Below are 21849 nucleotides of genomic sequence, written 5' to 3'. Positions count from 1 at the left end.
TGCACAAAGATGTGAAATTAGAAGATTTTAATCTCAGAGAATAAAAAAATGTTGATCTTTCTTTGACAGTTATAAACTATGAAATATTGATGTTTAAAATGTGACAAAATTTATGCAATAATGCCTCGAAAATAGGAATCATGGTACGTATGGAATCATGACATTGGTATCATGATACATATCAATTCATGAAACGTAAGCATCGTGACATCCCTAACAATTACATGTATTGTTATTTACTGGTACCTTCTCTAGGGTGGACCTTGCTCTGAAAAGGGTTTGGTCAAAGGTCAAGGTCATTTGTTTTATGTTTTATAAAGTCAGTTTCTATAGCAACTAAAATATATTTTTATGTACATTTACAAATCCTATCACATAAAATATTTCTGCCATGTATATTAAATGTCAAGGCTATCATTGAGGTTATTGTGTAATGTGATTGTTCTATTTGTTCCTACTTTGTGAGTGAGCAACAAATATTGGCCTTAACAGGACATTATAGAAACTGGTGGTGTCTTGAAAGATGGCATGTCATCTTGATACCAGACATATTTGTTCATGATGTCAGTCACCGGGTTATCTGTTCCAGGTTTGGTTGTTTACTGGTCCAGATTTGATATGTACAGTTCACTATCATATAGTGAACATTGGTTAAGTATTCATTCACTGTTGCATTTGTACATTTTCAATGCTGAAAGTAGGCAATTCTCAGAACCTCTTGAAGTTATATGTTTTGGGTTGTACTGCAAACACTTAGGAAGGAAAATGCAATAAAAGGTAAGATTTTTTTTTTGGACAAGTACTTTCAAATATCTGCATGTCTGTAGTTTATACCTGTTATCACAATATTCTTAAATTTAGTTTGAATTTCATTTTAATACTTACATTGTAAAACCAGAAGGAGCCCATGTGATTCTGTTGTCACTGCGGATTCACATTGCAGAGTTGTGTCCCTTGGACGTTCCAGGACCCTGATTGGGTTTGCGCTGATGTTTCTGGGTTCTTCAGCACTATACCTTTGTACGTTTCACCAAAGTGTTGGGGTAGTGGGATAGCCAATTGATTGAAGAGGTAGACTGGGGTTTGATTCCACTTATGGGTACAATGTGTGAAGCTCATTTCTGGTGTCCCCCTACCGTGATATTGCTGGAATATTGCTGAAAGAGGCGTAAAACCATTTTCACTCACTCACTGACCAAACCTGTAGATGTTTGAAACCTGCAACAATTGTGGCTTTTCTATGACATAAAGCTCCCACACAAAGTGAATACTGTTAAGAGTATCCATTAAACCCAATTCACTGACCATGAAATCGGAAACCACATTCTCATACTGAAATACTTTATTGATATAATCATTTATTAGTGTTTTTGTCACATGGAGTGGGAAAATGAGTTCAAGGTCAATGTTATTCAAAATATTCTTCGAGGATGTTGCTGCCTTATTCAAATGTGAAATGGCATTATATTTTTGAAACATCAATGTGTTCACATTTGTTATCATAGGGTATGAAAAGATTACAGTGAGTGTATTATTTTCAGTTGACATATATGTTCTAATGGCAAATTATATCCTAAATTATGATTAAGTCCAAAATATGAGTTATGAACGCTTTGTTAAATGAAAGATATGATCTGCCATCACAACACTGGTATCAAACTAGTATGGTTACCAAAGTAATCTTGTGAGTATTCTGGGCAATATAGATGAATAGAAGCTTGTAGCACTTTCATTATGTAAAATGGTGCATATCAAGCTGTTGTAACTGTACGAAAATAATTTTTTTATGCTTCAATGAAACACATTCTGGCTTGTGATTTGTCAATTCTGTCAAACTCACAATAAGATACTGAATAAATATTACAGATATAATTGTGGATGTTAAAGTTAGTTTTATTTTATCATAATGGTTTCTTTTGGGGTTTTTTGAGAACCTTGAGTCCTTGTGATCATTATTGTTTCATTTGGGGACATTTAGGAGATAAACATCATGTACACAGGAAATCATTTGGAACTGAGGGCATCAGCCAGAGGTTTCAAATGAAATATTCCTGTGTTGGCCTATTTCCATGTGTTATTGAGTATTTGAAGCATGGGAATTCATTTGGAACCGACGGCATCAGTTCCAAATATCCCTGTGCTTCAAATGCACAATAGCACCCAGAAATTGGCCAACACATGTTTTTCGGCATTGTAAACAAAAAAGTAAACCAAGGGGTTTTACTGTCTGCACTCGTTTACATCGAGTACGGGTACAGCAGTGAAGTGTCATCAGCTGGCCATTTCAGCTGGTTCCCATGGTAGCATGTGGAGCTGCTCATTTGTGACGTCATTCTGACTTTACGTCACAATATGATTTGAATGACATCACTACTGCTGATGACACAGCAAAACAATTGTGTGTGATGTTTCTACATCTCAGTACGTAGCGAATAGTCTTGCAGTTGCAGGGAATCAAATACCATTTGATCATGTTTTTCAACCAATCAGATTACAGAACACAGTGACTTTTGGTTTAAAATGGTGGTAATCTATAAGTTGGTGGTTTTAGGATGACAAAACTTTAAGGGTGATCAGCGTCTTTATTTTGACGATAGTTACATTTTAGTATCAAGTATATGGTATAAGAAGCTATACTGAAATGTTGCTATTGTCAGAATAAAGAAGTTGATCAACCATAAAGTTTTGTCATCCTCATTGGTGGACATGTCATCAATGGCACCATATTTCCCTGTGCAGAATTGTGTCCCTTGGGCTTGCCAGAAACCTCTGATTATGGGTTTGAATCCAGAGGTGTGTTCAGAACTGCAAGCAACTGTACTATTTCCTCCTGAGAGTGCTCACATTGGCCCTAAATAGGCATGAGCACATGGTTATATTAAACCATTTGTGACCAACTCGTGTTATTCAGGACAAGCCAAATAGTCCCTTGTCTTGTTGGAGGTTACGAAAGTGTTGACAAAATGACATTTAACAATGTCACCATTGTGGTTCGTTTGGCAAGGCAGCTGTGAGGATGGTTCACATGCGAGCCTGTGGTCTGCCCTTGACTGTATATATAAGTCTTTTGGTGAAATACCTGTGGTTGTGATAGTGGCATATAATTGAGACCAGCATCACAATTCCCTCTCATATCAAGCCGACAAATGGGCGGTCAGACTCACTGATTTGGTTGACATCCTATCCAATTTGGATAAATCAGTGCCCATGCTGCTGGTCACTGGATTGTCTGGTCCAGACTTGATTATTTACAGGCCACTATCACATAGGTGTAATATTTCTGAGCTCACTCACTCACTGTTGCCTTTCATAAGAGGTGAAATGATAATGTTATTTTGTGTCTTGAACGCTGGTTTGTTAGTTTGAGAGAAAACATGCCAGTTATACATGTAAAGAAATAGTTCAGAACAAACAACAAGAAACCTTATTTTGGTCAGTCACCATGTTAGCAGGGTGACTCTGTCTTATTCCACAAATGACACAAGCATTGCATGGCAGAAGCCATAATGAGATAGTAAAGTAATGGGTAGGAGTCTAACCTAGACATAAACTGTTCTTTATGTAGGAGACTCACACCCAGTTAACCAAAGTGTACAATGTGTATATCCCATTTCTGGGGTTTCTGGCCTAGGTTGGAATATTGTAATAAGCTGTGTAAACCCATTCTCACTCACGCCTAAATCTGCCTCAGTCCCTGAACCACATTACTTTCCCTACTGCCTAGCCCACCCTGCAATTCTGCAGCCCTTAACAAAGCAAGAATTTCAATCTCTCTGGGACTCCCATTCCACTTAAATGTTACTATCAAACTTATATATACTAACCATCAAAAGTTTATACTCATTATGAGTATGTATGATTACATGGAAAATGAATTTCTCCACTAATTTGGGGGAACTAAGTGCAAGGTCAGATCAACTGCATGAGGTTCATGCATCAAAACTGCTGACCAGCATGTGCAAATATTGTGTATGGGAACAGCTGCATTTTGGTGTAAAGTTTTGCCAATTTGCACTGAGTGTCACCATTAATTGAACTCATGACAATAATCTGTTCACCGTTACGAATTTGTTTTACAGTGTGTCCATGTGTAAACAGTACCTTTATACAGTATGGAATATTTGGCAAAATCTAGATCTGTTTTGCAAAGTGACTGTATTTACTCTAATGAGTCCAAGCTTTTTATGGGTAGTATATTTTCAGAAACTAAGCATTGGTTTATCACTCCTACTGTCTGACAATAAAACTGGCAAACCTGTGCAAGATGGAAATGTTCAGTGGTGTTGCTTCTTTAGGTAGACGGTGAAAGTCAGACTGCTTTGTTGCTCTCTTACTTGTTTATAGTGTCTATATTCCAGACCCCTGAAGGTGCCGGGGTAGCTTAGGCTTTCAGCAACCCGTGCTTGCCATAAAAGGTGACTATGCTTGTTGTAAGAGGTGTTGGGATCGGGTAGTCAGACTCCCTGACTTGGTTGGCACATGTCATCGGTTCCCAATTGCGCAGAACAGTGCTCATGTTGTTGATCACTGGATTGTCTGGTCCAGACTTGATTATTTACTGACCGGCACCAAATAGCTGGAATATTGTCGAGTGTGGCGTAAAAGTAAACTCACTCACTCACTCACTACATTCCACAGTGAAGGAATAAATGAATAGACTTGTATGATACACAGCTGTCTTGTGAAGAAAACAAGAGTCAGTTGATGAATGATTTATTTGACTTCATAAGTGTTGGTATTATCAAAACAAGCAACCATCACAGGCAAAGGCAACTCAACTCAAAGAATAAATTAATAGCTTAACTTTCTATAACAATGCATATACATTTTCAAAACGTTTAACAACTGTACTGTAATTTGGGATGTTCTTGAGCTGGGTATGTACATTGATGTATGCATAATACATTAAGATCCCCCATAACCATGGTAACAAATGCTCACAAAAAGTAATGGGTACCATTGTATGCAACAGCCTTAAGTTATGGTATCTGAGATACAATAACTTTAGTGCCAAGACTGCTTTGTACAATGGCATCCTGATCAGGAAATCCTGACCCTAATACTGTGAATTATCACCAAAATGTTTATGACAGGTACCGACACTCAACAACTGACAGACAAACTTCTCAACACAAGATGATTGGTTAACTGCTGTGACATAAAAAAGCTTGGTGGTCTTTAATTTGTTTTGTGTGTAGTATATATCAATCCTGCCTTTGATGGCAGATACTTTTCAGTTAAATTGTGTGACTACAAACCAAACATTCATTAAAAATCAATGATTTATATTTCCAGGGAGTAGTTTAATATTACTGTTGATATTTAGATTCCAGAACATGTGAACAAAATTTGACAAAATTAACCATGCTGAAGTCTTCACAGGGTCAGCATTTAATAAAGTGCTCAAGGTTTTCCATGATAACTTTTACAAGATCAAATTCTACATTCTATAATTAATGCTTAAGACCCAGACTGTAAGCATGTCGACACATCAACTATGAAGCTACAATAAAATTTGTTTTACAATGACATAACTTAAAACACCATTTTCTTGTTTATAGTGCATGGTAAGAATGTGCAGACAACACACAAGAAGGTATGGTAAGAACAGATACTTTAACAATAACAGACAAGCAACATGTCAACAGACAACAAGCAGCACTAGTACTGTTACCCATGGTGCTGGAAGCATGGACTTGATTAATGTTAGGACATTACACACAGTCAGTAAATTCAAGAAAATGACTTCACACACCCAATCCCTTATATGACAACATGGTTCAGATGAGATTATATTTTAAAGCTCTAGACACAAGCAAATCAACACATTTTACTACAAACCTTAGATATGAGGTAATTGTGATATGGTCAGTGCAGTGTGGAGAAAAGTTTTCTGTGGCATGTTTTGATAAAAAATATGTTTTCTATGTAAATCTATTACAAATAGACATGAATCCTTTCTGATAGAAAATATGAATATTACTTTGTTTAATCAAATACCTAGAGAATCTCAATCCTGAGACAGATGTCTATACTAATCTATAATGTAAATATACTATAATACACTCACACACTTGTATAAAACAACTGGTGACAACATTATCAGATAAACTGATGAAAGTACTCCCAGAGAAAAGTTCCTATTGTATATGTAAAATGTTCGAATGTTACTCAACACCTGATAATCCATAAATCATAAATTTTTAAACCCAGAATATTGCCGTATATTGCAGTTGTACATACATCACTAAAATGAAAATATCACTCATCTTTTGAAAGGGATATCACCATCTCTCCAAGATGCATGAAACTTTTTAAATAAATGGATGTTATTCACACAAGATTCATATGTTTTCGTATCCCTATTAAAAGTTGAGTACTTCAATAATAATCAGTATCATCATGTACATGTCATATTTAACATTGTGGGTCGGATAACAAGTATATACATCAGAAAAAAATCATAACATAACACTTTAATATGTAGTAATTTGGAGGTAAATAATATGACATTTTTTGTTGAATAAACTTCATCTGCTTTGGTCATTATTTTTCTATTTGTTGGATCACAGATCTGTCTGACTACTTTCTTCAAGTTGGAAAAATAATCTAATCCGAATTTACGTGCCCTTTTTGTCATTCTGACATGTCATAAACGCATTATACTGAGATTTCTCAGTATTTAGAAAAATCATCTTTAAAAAGTATGATACTCAATTTGACATAAACATTCTGCTAAACTGTTGAGTCAATGTGTCAGTGGGATTTTGTATAATAAATCTAAAGCTGAGTCTCTTGTCCTTGATACACTTAGCTGATATTACCTCCCTTTGTCATCTGCGAAACAAATGACAAAAACACTGGAGATACCAGCAGATGATGGCATTAAAGATGGTGAATTTACCATCTGATCTTAGTATTGGTGCATGAACTAATCAACATGGCATGATATTAGCTTTTTCGTAATTACTTTAATTACTTTTATGCCTTCTCCAACCTCTGATTTTGACAAAAACTTGGGTCTGTGATCCAAGAAATACAAAAATAATTGCCTAAATATGTGAAAACAGGCACTAAAAAATATACAACTTCTCATGGGCATATTGAGCAAAGGTAAACTGTTTGATATAAGAATGGTAATACATATAACTAGTACTTTGAGCTTTGTTGGAAGGAATCATTCTAATATAACAATAATAACAAAAATATATGTAAGTAACTATTTCATTCCATCAGAATGAAAACTTTGGTTTTCTAAGGTCCACTTATGTGAATACTGGTAATTTATTAAAGGGTAATATGACATCATAATGCTGTTATGGACATAACTGCATATCAGTGCATTTTGTAGCACAGCAGTTCAGTGAAAGTAAACAAGTATTATATTTTCTGACAGAATACTACTGCATTCCATCATGAGTGGTGGAGGTACCTACATCTTGCACAAAATACTCCTCCTGTTCTGGTTCAGCAAATCTATTCTCCATGTCAGGAACCTCTTTCTGGGGAGAGATCTCAGGAGGAGGAAATGAACTTTGACCCACAGGAAGTGGCCACAGAGGAGGCGATGTAGCGCCTACAGTTGGTTGTGGGATGTTTGTGGGTGTTTCAAGACAGGCTGGTACTGGGGGAGACATCCCTGATTGGGGGTCTGCAGGGAAAGACATCTCAGGCTGGGGCTGAGGCAAGCATGAACCAGGTGGTGGTGTAGGAGCAGGGGCTTGTTGTGCTTCTGCATCACGCTTTGCCTCAACACTTTTGTGGTAGTCGATCAACAACTGAGCTTTGTCAGGACGCATTTGATCCCATACAAATGCACCATGGCGCTGAAATAATATTTTGAATACATTGTATTGATTTTACATAAGTTATGAACAAATATCATACTAAAAATGAATGAGCTTGGTTTTATGTCGTCCTCTGCAATATTCCACCTATGTGGCAGCAGTTTGTAAATAATCAAGTCTAGATCAGAAAATCCAATTATCGACAGCACGAGTATTGATCTGCGCAAATGGGAACTGATGATGTGTCAACCAAGTCAACGCTTCTGACCACAAGATCCAGTTAGTCGCCTATTATGACAAGCAGGGTTTACTGAACGCCAACTTTTTTATTCTAATCCAGACCATTATGGCTCTCATGCTAAAAAATTATATAAGTGAGTGAGTTTAGCTTTACACCTCACTCAGCAATATTCCAGCTATATGGTCCTGCAGTCTGTAAATAATCAAGTCTGGACCAGACAATCCAGTGATCAACAGCATGAACATCAGTTTGGGCAAATGGGAACCGATGATGTGTCAACCAAGTCAGCAAGTCTGACCACGCGATCCCGTTTGTCGCCTCTTACAACAAGCATAGTCACCCTTTATGGCAAGCATGGGTTGCTGAAGCTCTATCCTACCCCGGATTTTCACTGGTCCTATATGATTTATGGGAATAGACATATTATGTAATAGAAACATGAGAAATAAGATTTATTGATAGTAGTCATGATCAATGATGATGTTAAAACAATATTCTTTCATCTTACCACGAGAAATCCACTCCTGGAAGTAAGAATCTTATTTGTTTGATGCAGGGTCTATGCTTGAAAACATTTTTAACTCAACAAATACAATACAAAACAACTAGATATTTGTATAGCGCCGATATCCAGTTCACAGCTAGATGGACTGGGACACCTAGTCACAGTACTTTGTCCATGTTTACTGCAAGTTGCTGTACCTGCAACTAGGTGTTTGTACGTATTTGTGTGGCCACCATCTGGTCATCGTGGGTTCTTTTAAGTGCACAGGGTTGTGTACTGCACACTAGGGGCTGTGACAACACTGAAAGAGTCTGCACACAAAGTTGACTGTAAGGTTTTTACACCTTGTCACAGGTGGGCTCAATCCCAGTACCACCAAGCTCGCTGGATTAGTAGCCTGGTGCCTTAGACATCTCACCCGAAAAGGAAGAATAAAATAATTCCAATACAGTATTAAGCACATTTTCAATATCTGTACCTCAGCAACGAAATGATGGGTCAACATGAAAAAAGGTATTGCAGACTAAATTGTTTGCAGCACAGATTAAAAAGTTTGTTCTAAGTCATGAAGCTTGTGACCATGCAAATTTGGGAGATGAATTATCAATGAAAGATGGCTTTATTTTCCTTACCTTAGACCTGATTGGATAGTTTGGATCTGCCCGACTGTCATACTGATGCTCAAAGGAAATACCTTCCTTGTACAATCTCTGGTCACCAGATCGAGAGCGCAGGAAGTTCACAGGAACTAATTGTTGGAAAGTGAATGACAAAAGCTGAGAAAAAGCTTTTGAGATGTAAAAGAACAATCAATGAACAATTATTTGATGTATTTGATACAGTGATCCCTAGTTGTGCCCTAATCTTGAGTTTCATCAACCAACTTTTCCCTTATCATTAACACTGCAACATTTTGATGTAATTTTACAATTAGCTCAGCTGATTCAGCATATTTCTATTACTGAACCAGTCTTAATTTAAGTAGAAGTTAAAGATAGAAGTTAAAGATAGAAGTTAAAGATGTTGACTGCTTATTATGTTCCATGGATATAAGTTTTTCCTTGATTAAACTTGGTATTTAGCCTACAACACCTGGTCCATGAAAAGGTTAATCTCAATATTGGCAAAAAAATTCATGTATATTTCATCAGAAAACTGCCTTGCTCAGAGGTGCCTGTTGTCGTTGATCTTCTTTTGGTAAACTAACCTGTTCCTAAAGCAGGCTCCTTATTTGGATTACCAAGGTGTCGAGTGGAGCCTAATGGAGCCAATTCCTTTGAGAACTGAAAATCAGCTCTTTGTGTTGTGTCACGTGTGTATTCAGGTATGTTGAGAGGGTCAGAGCTTGTCCGAGATGGCCACCAGTTATGTTGATCAGGGTAGGTACTCCTTGTAAATACTGTGCATATAGGTTCGTTCAGCAGCCTTGCATCATGTCGCAAAAAGCCACAGCTCATAGGTTGGGGATTATGAGCACGGAAATCTGGAGTTGTGTAGGGTAGAACTCTTGTCTCTCTGATGGTTATGTCTGGAAGTAGCTTCCTGGCTGGCCTTGGATCAGAGGCATAAACAGGTTTTATGACTGTGTCTTGAAACTTTGGATGGAAATTCTCAGCATCAAGGCTCACAACCCTAAATGAGTCAGGACTGGAATAAAAACATAACAGAGATGAGACTGAAGCCAAAAACATCTGAGACAATTTGTTTTTCATCCTGAAACAGGAAGGGGACAATGAATTTGTGTGAAAAGAAATAGAGTACATTGATTTAAAAATAAATCTTTCACAATAAGAAAAATATTATCAGGTGCTACTTTTAGAATACCGCATTACAAACATCAAAAAACACATCATAATTCTCTTTTACTTTAGTGTTAACTTAAGGTTAGGATTTTGGGTGGGTTAGGGTTTGGGTTGGGTTGGGTTGGGTTGGGTTGGGTTAGGCTAGATCAACCTAACGCTAACATCCTCACGAGAAGTTGTGGTGCTGTATTCCAAAGGTATTCGAAAGATTCATTATCAGTTTTGATAAAAACATTTTAGTCTGATCAGCAGGTCATGTAAACGTACCTATATTTTAGACCTTTGTGTTCAGCTAACCATACTCTAATTATTGGTTTCGTGGTTTCGTTGATCATAACATAAATCTGGTAAAATTCACACATCAACATCTTACTGTTCACAACTGTTCCTACACTGTACTAATGGCAATGTGCATGTATTGATTTATGCCTGTCATTATTCATTTATAATCGATTGGTGGAAAACACCTCCGTGAATGAGTGAACATTACTGAGATTACGAACATGGCTTTTGCACTGATTTAACAATGTAAGTAACAGTCGTATTATTAACTTAACACCTACTTGTATTTTTCGGGAACTCTCTTCTTTCGCGCTATTGGTGGCATATAGGTTGCCATCGTGCTATATTTGTTTCGGTGACGTTATCATTTACGAAAAGGTATCATACACTTTTTTCATTAGGCGGAAGCCGCCATATTGTTGTCATGTCGTCGCCCCTAGAGACGGAAGCGGAAGTGACAGCCATACTTGGCAACAATAAACAAAATGGCTGCGATGGTGAGGTTGATGCGACAAATTGATGGTGTCATAGAAGAATGCTATAAGAGAAAAAAGTAAGTTTAATATCAATTGTGTATGTTAAATTTGATTATTGTGAGTTGTCAACACCAGTATGAATTCCATTCATTCTCATGCTTTTTTTGACAGGGAAGGAGGAAACAGTGATTGCCGTTGTGTCAGTCTGGACAATTAGAAAAAGTGATTGACGTTGACAGTCTAAAGACTATCAAACTGTTTGACGGACACCTTGCTTACATATTTGTTGCATGTTAGTGCAATTTGCTTCTCCGTCCAACATAGGGTCATAGCCACATGTTATGGGTTTTAGGTCACTTTGGTTGTTATCTATGAACGATGATTGTATACTGGCGTCTCCTATTCTCGCGGTACTTACGGATATCGGCTGTAAAAATATTACAAACAGTTCTTTTCATATGTATGCTTTTTGTTTTTAAATGAAGAGATTCCTCCTCTTACATCTGCATCTATCAACTGCTTGATCCATCAGGTGTATTATCGCACTTGAGGTCGATGAAAAATATGGTCGTCCGCCCCTGACTTTTCGAGGCATCTCCTATTCTCGCGACATAACGAGAAAGTAACGTTATTTGGTGTAAGGAAGTGGAATCTTATCTGAAAGGGTGGGGAAAAGTTACGATTTTTCCAAGTTGGTTAAAACTCACGAATATTCGTTACATTGCAAAACTTTGATAATTCACAGACGTGGTCCACTTCCTAGCTACCGGTCAATGATGTATACAATCGCTAAGTAACACGCATCAGCAATCTGGGCAGAAAATGAGTTTACCGTGAGAATAAGAAACCCGTGAGAATAGGAGACGGCCCTATATGATCCAACACCTCTCATTATGGCCTGTGTAAAAGTGGTGTCCTAAAGCCTATGAACCGACTATGATCAAAAGCTGAAAAGCTGAAAATAGATTAAACCCATAATTATCATGGTTATACCTCCTTCACAACTAATCTGCATCAAATGCATGAGAGATGATGTTTAGACACCTTCCTAATTTGCCCTGTGGTAGGAAATACCATATATGAGGAATGTAGCCCAATGTTGCACAATGCAGTTTGGAGTTTGAATATGATATTTATGTATCACAAACTGAGCTGAATTTGACGTTCTTGTGATTTCTATGATTGCATTGCTAGTGCTATATGGGGAGCATGTGCGCGATCGGAGTGCATAGTTTCATTGGTAGTACAGATTCTGCCAGTCACTGTCATGAGAAGTTTTATTGATAATTGAAATCTGTAAGTTATTAAAAAAGCGAACAAACTACAATATCATTTACCTGAATCATTAATACTACTCAGAATCAACAGAATGAGCATCGATCTGTGCAATTGGGAACTGATGACATGTGTCAACCAAGTCAGCGAGGCTGACCACCCAATCCCAATAGTCGCCATTTACAAGCATAGTCGCCTTTTATGGCAAGCGTGTTTTGTTGAAGGCCTATTCTACCCCAGACCTTCATGGGTTTGACATGAAGTATATAAATATAAAGCCATATGATCATAACACTCTGTCACAGTCCAGAGAGAAAAAGTATTGCTCATCATCAAAAAAACATACAAAATACTGTGATGTTTCTAGTGGCTACAGTTTCACCAATACATTGTCATCAATGCTATATTTGTAGGAAACACTTGATATCTTTGTTTGAAATAGATGAATATATCCTCTATCACTCAAGGTTAGTAAAATAAAAAACTTTAATGATATTAAAGATAAAAATTATGTTCTTGCCTTACATCGTCGAAAACCCCTAAGACCAGGATGCTGTACTCATTTTGTTAGTTCATATGTTTTTCTTTCCAGAATGTTTACAAACATATAAGAACTGAAATCAGGAATTTGTACTTCTGTTTCATATGAATATACTGTTATAGTAGTGCAAGTATGAGGATGAACAAAGCCTTAAACAGTGCAGTGGTGTTTTTGTCTTGGTTAAAGATTAATGTCAACAGGTGCATGATGAGACTGTTCATTGCTTATTCACATTCAGGGAGTGCATGTGAATCAGTTGACAAAGGCATATCATCTGTATGTATAGATTTGTGTCAGGTAGACAGAAATCGACGATTATGGGTTTCGAGTCCATGTTAGCTCTGATAACGTTTTTTTGATTTTGGCTGCCATACCCATCTCTTTGGAGAACAAAAATGTGATAGGTGTTCAGCCCAAAGTGACATTAAACCATCAAACCTCCTCACACATTCTTCTTATATTTTATAGTCGAATGGCCCCCTAGAGTATTTGTTTGCATTATGTGTGAGTGAAAACCTTATCAGAGGCGTGTTCAGAACCATGAGTGCCCGTACGATTGCCTCCCTTGAGTGCTCGCATGGGTTCTGTACTGATGCAAGCATCTGGTTGCATTAAACCATTCGTGGCCAACTTGTTTTATTCCGGGAAAACCCAAACACATTTTTGTCTTCTTGTTGGAGGTTGCAGAAAGGGGCGAGTGGAGATGAATGACACTAAACATGTATAAAACAAAATATTATGGATGTCAGCTTCCTCTTTATTGTTTACACAACATTTCTTGGCTATATCTTGCCCCTTCGTCTGGTGGATGCTAACTAATGATGATGCTTTGAGTGTTTTTTTGTTTTCATTAACATGGTCGCCATCTTTGTTCGCTTTGTGAGGCAGCTGTGAGGATGGTTCGAGTGCTTGCAGTACTGAACATGCCTCTGGTTTATAATTGGCTACTCTGCTTTTCGTTACACTATAATGATGACCATCCCCCTTCCTGATTCACCTAAGCATCGTTGTTGGAACAGTGAAACACATGCACATGGAGTATATGACGAGCATCAACTTAGACCAACACTACTTGTCCTCAGCGTTTCATTTAATGTGCATACCCCCTTGCAGTACAAACCAATAATAGCAATTTGAAACTGTGATAGGTTGTTAAACAACTTTTATGCTAAGTTGAATAAAATTCTGAGATTTTAATTGTTTATTTTTCAAGGTAAAGTTATGAGGAGTCACAATCTTAATTTCACTTTGTTTGACTTACTTTTTTATCTAAGGTGAAATATCAGTCTGTTTTGTCAGCAAACAAACCATACAAATTACAGGTATGTATTGTACTTTAAAGATTCATATATGTCACTGATGAACAGTGAGTGGGTGGATTTAGTTTTACGCTACACTCAGCAGTATGCCAGCTATTTAGCGATGGTCTGTAAATAATCAAGTCTGGACCAGACAATCCAGTGATCAACAGAATGAGCATCTAACCAACGGATCCCATTAGTTGCCTCTTGCAACAACTGATGATCAAAACTATGCTGCAACTGCTCTCAGATTTAATTCATTACTTCCTTTTACAGTGAGGCTGAGGAGAACAGAGAAGCAGAATATGTGGCCGCTGTTAAAATTCAAGCTTGGTTCAGAGGAACACGATCTCGGAGCTATCTAAGGTACTGTTTGTCTGTCATAAGGAATAACTTTTCCTTTAGAATCAGGTCTGTCATCAATGTTTACAAAAATGTCACCATTTTTTCTGGTAAACTGCTTTTTACAGATTACAAACTGAAGTACAAACAGTAATATTTTTAATGTCTTTTAGTGGCATTAGAAGTTGTTATAGATGGCCAAGATATTTTTTGGATTAAACTTCTTTAGTCTTTTCTACACAACATTTTGGGGTAATTCCAGATCTTTTCCTCAGATGAACTTATTCATGATATATAAAATACATTGCTGATTAAGAAAAAAACAAATGAACAAAATTATAAGCATATAATCGCAAATCAAAAGTGCAATATTTTGTACTTAGGTTTAACTCCCTCGAAATGAAGCAGCTGTGATACCAAACTCAGTCAGAGCCAGTGGATGTGCACACAAGTGTAACAAAGCCTATTCATTGGCCACTGGTTCATTTGGAGATATGCTTAGCTGACTCTTGTTTATGGCTTGGCTTATAAGCCTGATAGGTGTTAATTTCAAATTGCATGTAGTCATAAATGAAGTTGTGCTTTGCATATTGTCATTTGCAAACATGCAGGCAGACATGTAGGTGCAAATAAACCAGACATTGAGTTTTCTCTGTGACAGAGTCTGCTTATCCCAACAACATGTTTGTTTTGGGTTTTTGTCTTTATTGAAACAAGTAGATTATGTACTTGTTTGTCTATACAACCAAGATTAGACAACTGCACATGTGTTATGAATGTAGTGCAGCATAGCTGTTAAAACCACTATTTCCTGGAGCACTGGGGGGAAATTAGTGAATTGTTTGAAGTCAGATTTCACAGGCTCTTTTTCTTTGCTTTGTTTTTAACTTTATAGGTTGAATTAGCGTTTTTTATTTGTTTCGGTAAGTGCATACTGAATGGTACCAGAATCTGCAAGGTTGTGTTTACATTGCATGTGACCTTTAATCCACAAAATAGCTTCGCTGTATAATATTTGTAATGGTATGTATTAAGAAAATAGCCCTCAGTTTATCATACGTAATGGTTTGAGAGTATTTTTATCATTTTTATCAATAGATATATTATGAATAATGCAATATGTTTCGTTACATTTGCTTAAAGTTTCCTTCATACATTGTAGTTTCCTCAACAAATGCGCAACAGCTGTACAAAAATCATGGAGGGGCTACCTTGGACGCCAGTACTATCGGCTGCTTGTCAAGGTAATTATGCTTTGCTTGTTCCTCTTCCTATAAGGTCTCAAAAAGTTTTTCACAATAGACAATTATTTAGTAAGTAAGCAATAGTCAACTTATATAGCACTCGTATCCAGGCACATTGCTAGCTCACAGCATTATGTAGATTACTATCCCTCGGAATAGGCATCCTCGATACCTCCAGGGTATACATTCTGATAACTCTCCACTGTACCCTGGATGCATCTACGACTTGATCCGATAATTTCATTGCCTCCCTCGGCTGGATTTTTATCCAAACAGGTGTCTTTGCTAGGAAGTTGAGCGCACCAAGCACAACTCACTTTTGCTTTTCAAATTATCTAACCGATAAATCAACGATGGCAACTCAAATCATGCACATGAACTCTGAAAAAGGTACAAGGAGTTCTTGCACATGTTTTTTATAAGTTTCCGATGTGACAATGTGTCAATATGATTGCCCCAAAATCTGAGTCACATTGCGAATAAACCTTTGCAGCTGCTACTGCTATCTTTGTTGACACTGGCAAGCTCAGTAGTAACGGTGACTTAGCTGATTGGCTATTGTGAGAATGCAGAGCAAGCCAAGGGAAGTAATAAAATTATACGTCCGGAGTATAGTGTAGATTTATTTAATGTATACCCTGGAGATATCGAGGATGGTGAATAGGAGACTCACTTACTTTCCGATACTTTTTCCACTCCCTCATCATACAACAATGCTGCTTGTTTGTCACAATGAACTAAACACTCACACTGCCAGTAGGTCCTCACGGGTACCCATTGCACAGCTGGGTTAACTGAGAATGTATGGATTTAATTTACAATATCTTGTCCAAGGATGTAACTCAAATGTGCCCATCTTGGGATTGATTCACCTAGGTGTCTCCACAAAGGATCAAACTCGGGTCTTCAGCATGGTAGGCTGATGCCTTACCACTGCACTATTTCAAACACAGTCACAGATGGTCTTTGTTCAAAATAGCACTTTGAATAATCTCTTAATGTGCAGTGAAAATAAAGATTCAATTGTATTATGCTTTGTGTTCTCAGAATAGTGTGTTCATCATGAAGCTGAATCACTACAATGCGATGGCCACCAAGGTGATTACTCTATACACTTCTTGTTTTTCATAAAAATGCTTAGAGAATGTTCGTCATATTTTTGAATTGTAAACTATAACATCACAACTATTTCTTTTACTAAAATGTCTTATGCTGTTTAAGAAGATGATCCGTCATCAATTATCATGGTGTTCCTGTTCTGTAAATCTGGTATTTATAGCCTGCACATAAGGTCACTAGTCAGGAATTTGAGTCCAGAAACATCAAGCTCAAATAATAACAGTCCATATCTTTGAACTAAAGTGGAAAATGATACTGAGAGCCAGTGTGGGACAAGTAGATTCAAAATGTTTTTGAAAGAGACTGTATAGATAGGGTAGCTGTAATACTGTATTTGTGTTGGTTTCCATGGTTACAGATTCAGAAGGTGTGGCGAGGTTACTATGTCAGGAAGTACATCTTTAACTATTACAGCCGTAAACGGTACCTTGAGGCATTGCAAGTTAAGAATGAGATTTTCAGGTAGGTCTCACTGCATGATATGACATTGTATTTTATAACAAGTTATGCTGAAATCATGTTTCTAAAATATGTATGAATCAAAACAGAAAATGTATATAAATACAGAATAAAAGATTAATTTAGACCAACAGGACAAAGTCACTTTTACTCTGGAAAATCAAATATTCATTCAGTTCATCAATAATGTCACACAAGAACTGACAACAAGCAGATATAAGGATATGTGTCTGTTGATATGATAAGTCTCATATGAAAGAATGTTCTGTTATATATGTTATTAGTGTTCTGGTTTTTCTTCCCCTTACAGAACAGAACTGGCTGATTTCACCGAACGACAGGCTCAGATCAGACGGAAAATTGAAGAACAAGAAGAACACAGACAACAAGCCCAGGCTGCCAGGAAGAATCACTATCTCCTGAGCACTGAGGTGATTCCTGGAATCTACAACTCCCCTTTTGAACCGTGAGTTATCGTCTTCCTTACTTGCTGTCTTTCTTGTCATATGTAATTTACTGTCCATCTGAAAATTGTCTTAGTCATTACTCTCTGCTTTCAGAGAGTCATATCCTTTATTACTTTCTGCTTTCAGAAAGTCATATCTTTTATTACTTAGTGCCCATCAGGGAGTTATTTCATTTATTATTTAGTGCACATCAGCGAGTCATATCCTTTATTACTTTCAGCTTTCACTGAGTCATATCCTTTATTACATAGTGCCCAACAGGGGGTTATTTCTTTCATTATTTAGTGCGCATTTGTGAGTGATATCCTTTATTACTTTAAGCTTTCAATGTGTCATATCCTTTATTACTTAGTGCTGATCAGAGGGTTATTTTCTTTGTTACTTAGTGCTCACCAGTGAGTCATATCCTATATTAATAAGTGCCCATCAGAGAGTCATATCCTTTGTTACTTACTTCAGATCAGGGAGTAGGAGGTCATATCTTTTACTACTTACTGCAGATCAGGGAGTACTGTCTTTTATTACTAATTGCATATAAGGGAGTCATATCTTTCACTACTAACTGCAGGTCAGGATGTCGTATCCTTTATCACTAACTGCAGATCAGGGAGTCCTACATTTTTTCTGCTTATTGCACTATACTGTGTCACATGTTCTTTTATTTACTGTCCAGCAAGTAGTCATACCCTTTGTTACTTCCTGTCCATCAACGATTCCTAACCTCTCTGAATACTTTGTGGATTATGCTCCAACCTTTTCAGTTTGTGTTTTGTTGCTGAGTATTTGATGTCATGATTCAGTTATCCATCTGAGCAGGAGCTCATACTACGTAGTATCAAACCTCTTGTCCACAAGAAGAAGAAAGAAAAGGGTCACCAGTTTGATCCAGCATGGGCCAGTTACAACCTGCCACGACCAGAAAAACTTCCTCCATTACCCCAGAAACCTCAAGTAAGTTGCATTGATGCTAAATGTTTTGTGAAAGCTGTTGATGCTAAGTATGTATATATTGAGGCTAAATATATTCACAAAAGGTTTTCATCCTCACTGGTTGTGATAGAGAGGATATTGAGTTGAAAAATTCATCACATTTTAGTATTACTTTGAAGCACATTTTACCACACTCCTTTGAATTCATTGGTTACTGCTATTTGATTTCTATCCTGAGCAGTGTTATTCTTACAAGGATTTTGATTTGATGTACCACCATGTTCCTTGTTGAAGGGCCCATTCCGTGATCCTGGTGATGTACAGAAACAGCGATACAAGCCATTCCAGCCATCACTGAGAGTAGCCACCTCCTTCTACTCGCTGGAGGATGCTCGCAAACAGATGAAGGCGGAGGAGTGGGTCACCCGTTTGAATGATGATGTGTAAGTGGGCTCTTCTCCATGATAAATATTCAGACTGGTCTTCATACAATCCTCAGTTCAGTTCTTCAATTTTACTTACTCTTTGAAAAAAAGGAATCTGCATATTGAACTGTTAATCTAGTCTGTCATACAGACATACTGAAACAAATGTATCCAAGGAAGCCTACACAAGTCTAGTAAATGTGGCAAGTCTTAGATTTCCTTAGCTTCAGTAAAATATGTTCATTTCAGAGACCAGTTGAAATTCTCCTGTTAATCATAATATGAGTTGTGCCTGTTGATCAGAGAATTATGTTTGGTATTTGGTACTGATTAAAATGACAAAGTCAGCCATTAATCTTTTCTGAAACGTACTTGTTCATGCTGTACTTTTTTGTATCAGGTTTGCACCCTTTTCAAGACGACAAGTGTCCTACGAGCCTCTGCTACACACTACTTCCAAGTTCGGCCATCTGCCATATGGCACCAAGTACTTCAGGGAGGAGTTCTTGGATAAACGTGTCTCTAATCAGGTAGGAGCTATGATCTCTGGTTGGAAACAAACATACTTAAACTTATCCTCTCATGGTATGCACCTCTCTTCTTCTACGACCATGTATCCACTCAGTTGTAGTGACAAGAAAGACAATGACAAGGGCAGGCTGTCAGGTGATCATGTGAGCGATCTGCATGCTTACTGGGATGAATGACAAGTCCTGCTATGGATTGGGGCAGAGGTCAGGTGTCAGAGGCCAGAAAGTTTGATTCAACTTTGCCTACAACATAGTTCCACTCATTCTTGTAAAAGAAGAAAGGTGCATACTATGAGATAGGATAATACACAATTAATGATTGAAATTTCCTATAGTTCACAGATGTAGATACATTGTAGGCTTCCATAAAGTGTTCAATGAATTAAATTCAGTTGTTAGATTAAATCCTAGCCTTTACCTAGCCAGGTACCATAAATTAAGCAAATCATGTGAATACACCTGGTACCATAAATTAAGCAAATTCTGTAAATACCACTCCAAATTAAACCCCTGGGTTGAATACTCAAATAATCCCAATGCTTCATAGAAGCTGCTTTCAGCAGATAACCTATTCTAGATTTACATCACGGGTTCTTCACCAGAATGTTTGTTTATTTGTTTATTAAGCACATACAGGACACAGAACTGGTTCCTACAGAAGATATTGTGTCAGATTTTGATTGATTGCAGAATGTTTTCGTATCGATAGAACAGTTATTGTCAGTTAACTAACTTTTCAGTGGAAGATGATTCAGCTTATGATCAATTGTACCTTACTAACACTGTGACTTCCTCTCCTTTTCAGAATTTCAAAACTCTTGTACAACCAGTTCCAATCTTTGACAAGCTCAATGACACATATTCACAAGGCCAGGTATAGCACCAACCCTTGTATATGGATAAACAAACCAGATGTGATATTTACAATTATTGAAGTCATATGAAGGATTTAGAAACAAATCAGTTTTAAAACATGAAATCAACCTAATGATGTTACCAAACACACATGTCAGCAATTGTTAAAGGCTGTTGCTGTGTCCAGATACTATGATAAAATGTTTGAATGTGATACCCATTTCATGTAATTGTATAAATCATGTAAATACTCTCATATATGTAGACATGGCTTTAGTGAAGATACACATATGCAACTGCACCATTGTGATGTAAACAAACTGTGTTAATATGTCTTAAATATTGGCTGGCATACTTTCGTTTGGTTCATTTCTTCTGTTTGTTTTCATATGTAAGTGTCCTAGGCCTATCACAAACTGATATGCTAATACTGTAAACAAACATGATTTTGATTAAGCCACCTGATTGCCCATTAGGTCTTAGTGTTTGTTGTTTGATATTCAAGTTAGAAGGTATGACTTCATCATCAGACTGTTTGCATTGATACAGGTGTCATGATTTCACAAAGCTGGATTTTGTTGATTCTGCTGATACCTGTGCAGCTGACAGATACATGCTTTTGAATGTTGTATATCTTCATTGGCCATGTTTGACTTTTTTTGGTTCATGAATCCGTCCACAAGCTATAAATGCAATAAACTTTGGAATTAAACTTGTGTGGTGTTGTAGATACTTGTCCAGGATCTCAGTCATCAGTTTCGTGAACCTCCACCTCATTTTGTGAAACACTGGGTGAGCTGTACTAAAACTTCTTCATAACTAGAGAGTTACACGAGACAAAACCAGATTTACAGACATGACCATATGACACAACTAGAACAATTGGTCAGGTGACCATCACAAGACACAATCAGAACAAATAGGTGACCATAATATGACATAACCAGAACATGTGAACATTAGACATGTGACCTTTAGAAGAGACAAGAACTACTTGAGTCATGTGACCTTTATGAGACCTAACCATGCACAACATTAATGGTTTTCAGAATTCCGGTGTCACGGTGTAACGAGAATGTAAAGCTTCAGCTTACTTCGTCCAGTCAGTGATTTCAGGAAAGCTAATTTTTCATGGCAAAAAAATCACAAATGACTTAGTTACTGGGATCTTTGGTCAGCCTGATGCAACTGAGAAGCTGAATCAAACATGGTATTAGTGGTTGTGTTCTTCAGAGACATAATCACACCTCACTATTTTACAACACTTG

At 37.2% G+C, this 21849-nt stretch overlaps 2 protein-coding genes across 2 annotated transcripts; one reads left to right on the top strand and one right to left on the bottom strand.

Annotated features, from left to right (window-relative positions):
- Positions 1-4700: 4700 nt before the first annotated feature.
- Positions 4701-11061, bottom strand: LOC137294875 (uncharacterized protein C2orf73-like). Its single transcript, XM_067826018.1, has 4 exons — positions 10899-11061; positions 9741-10180; positions 9166-9281; positions 4701-7826 (listed from the first exon to the last, which is right to left on the bottom strand). The coding sequence occupies exons 1-4, from the start codon at positions 10952-10954 to the stop codon at positions 7401-7403; spliced, it is 1038 nt and encodes a 345-aa protein (XP_067682119.1). The 5' UTR covers positions 10955-11061; the 3' UTR covers positions 4701-7400.
- On the top strand, positions 11062-21293 carry LOC137294874 (spermatogenesis-associated protein 17-like). Its single transcript, XM_067826017.1, has 10 exons — positions 11062-11170; positions 14487-14576; positions 15715-15796; positions 16844-16894; positions 17274-17377; positions 17685-17840; positions 18642-18792; positions 19066-19214; positions 19597-19726; positions 20532-21293. The coding sequence occupies exons 1-10, from the start codon at positions 11103-11105 to the stop codon at positions 20604-20606; spliced, it is 1056 nt and encodes a 351-aa protein (XP_067682118.1). The 5' UTR covers positions 11062-11102; the 3' UTR covers positions 20607-21293.
- Positions 21294-21849: the final 556 nt, after the last annotated feature.

This window comes from Haliotis asinina, chromosome 8, assembly GCF_037392515.1.
Source record: "Haliotis asinina isolate JCU_RB_2024 chromosome 8, JCU_Hal_asi_v2, whole genome shotgun sequence".
Taxonomy (NCBI): Eukaryota; Metazoa; Mollusca; class Gastropoda; order Lepetellida; family Haliotidae; genus Haliotis; species Haliotis asinina.
Note: the sequence above shows the minus strand (reverse complement) of the source record. Positions and strands in the feature narration are given on the sequence as shown.

Bases quoted from the DNA above. Each gene is read 5' to 3' on its own strand.
- LOC137294874 (XM_067826017.1), top strand. From the start codon at position 11,103: ATGGCTGCGATGGTGAGGTTGATGCGACAAATTGATGGTGTCATAGAA. The intron at 16,895-17,273 runs GTGATTACTCTA...CCATGGTTACAG, and splicing joins ACAATGCGATGGCCACCAAG to ATTCAGAAGGTGTGGCGAGG. The intron at 19,215-19,596 runs GTAAGTGGGCTC...TTTTTGTATCAG, and splicing joins ACCCGTTTGAATGATGATGT to GTTTGCACCCTTTTCAAGAC.
- LOC137294875 (XM_067826018.1), bottom strand. From the start codon at position 10,954: ATGGCAACCTATATGCCACCAATAGCGCGAAAGAAGAGAGTTCCCGAA. The intron at 10,181-10,898 runs GTAGGTGTTAAG...TTTTTATTCCAG, and splicing joins AGAGTTCCCGAAAAATACAA to TCCTGACTCATTTAGGGTTG. The intron at 9,282-9,740 runs GTTAGTTTACCA...TCCAACAATTAG, and splicing joins GGAGCCTGCTTTAGGAACAG to TTCCTGTGAACTTCCTGCGC.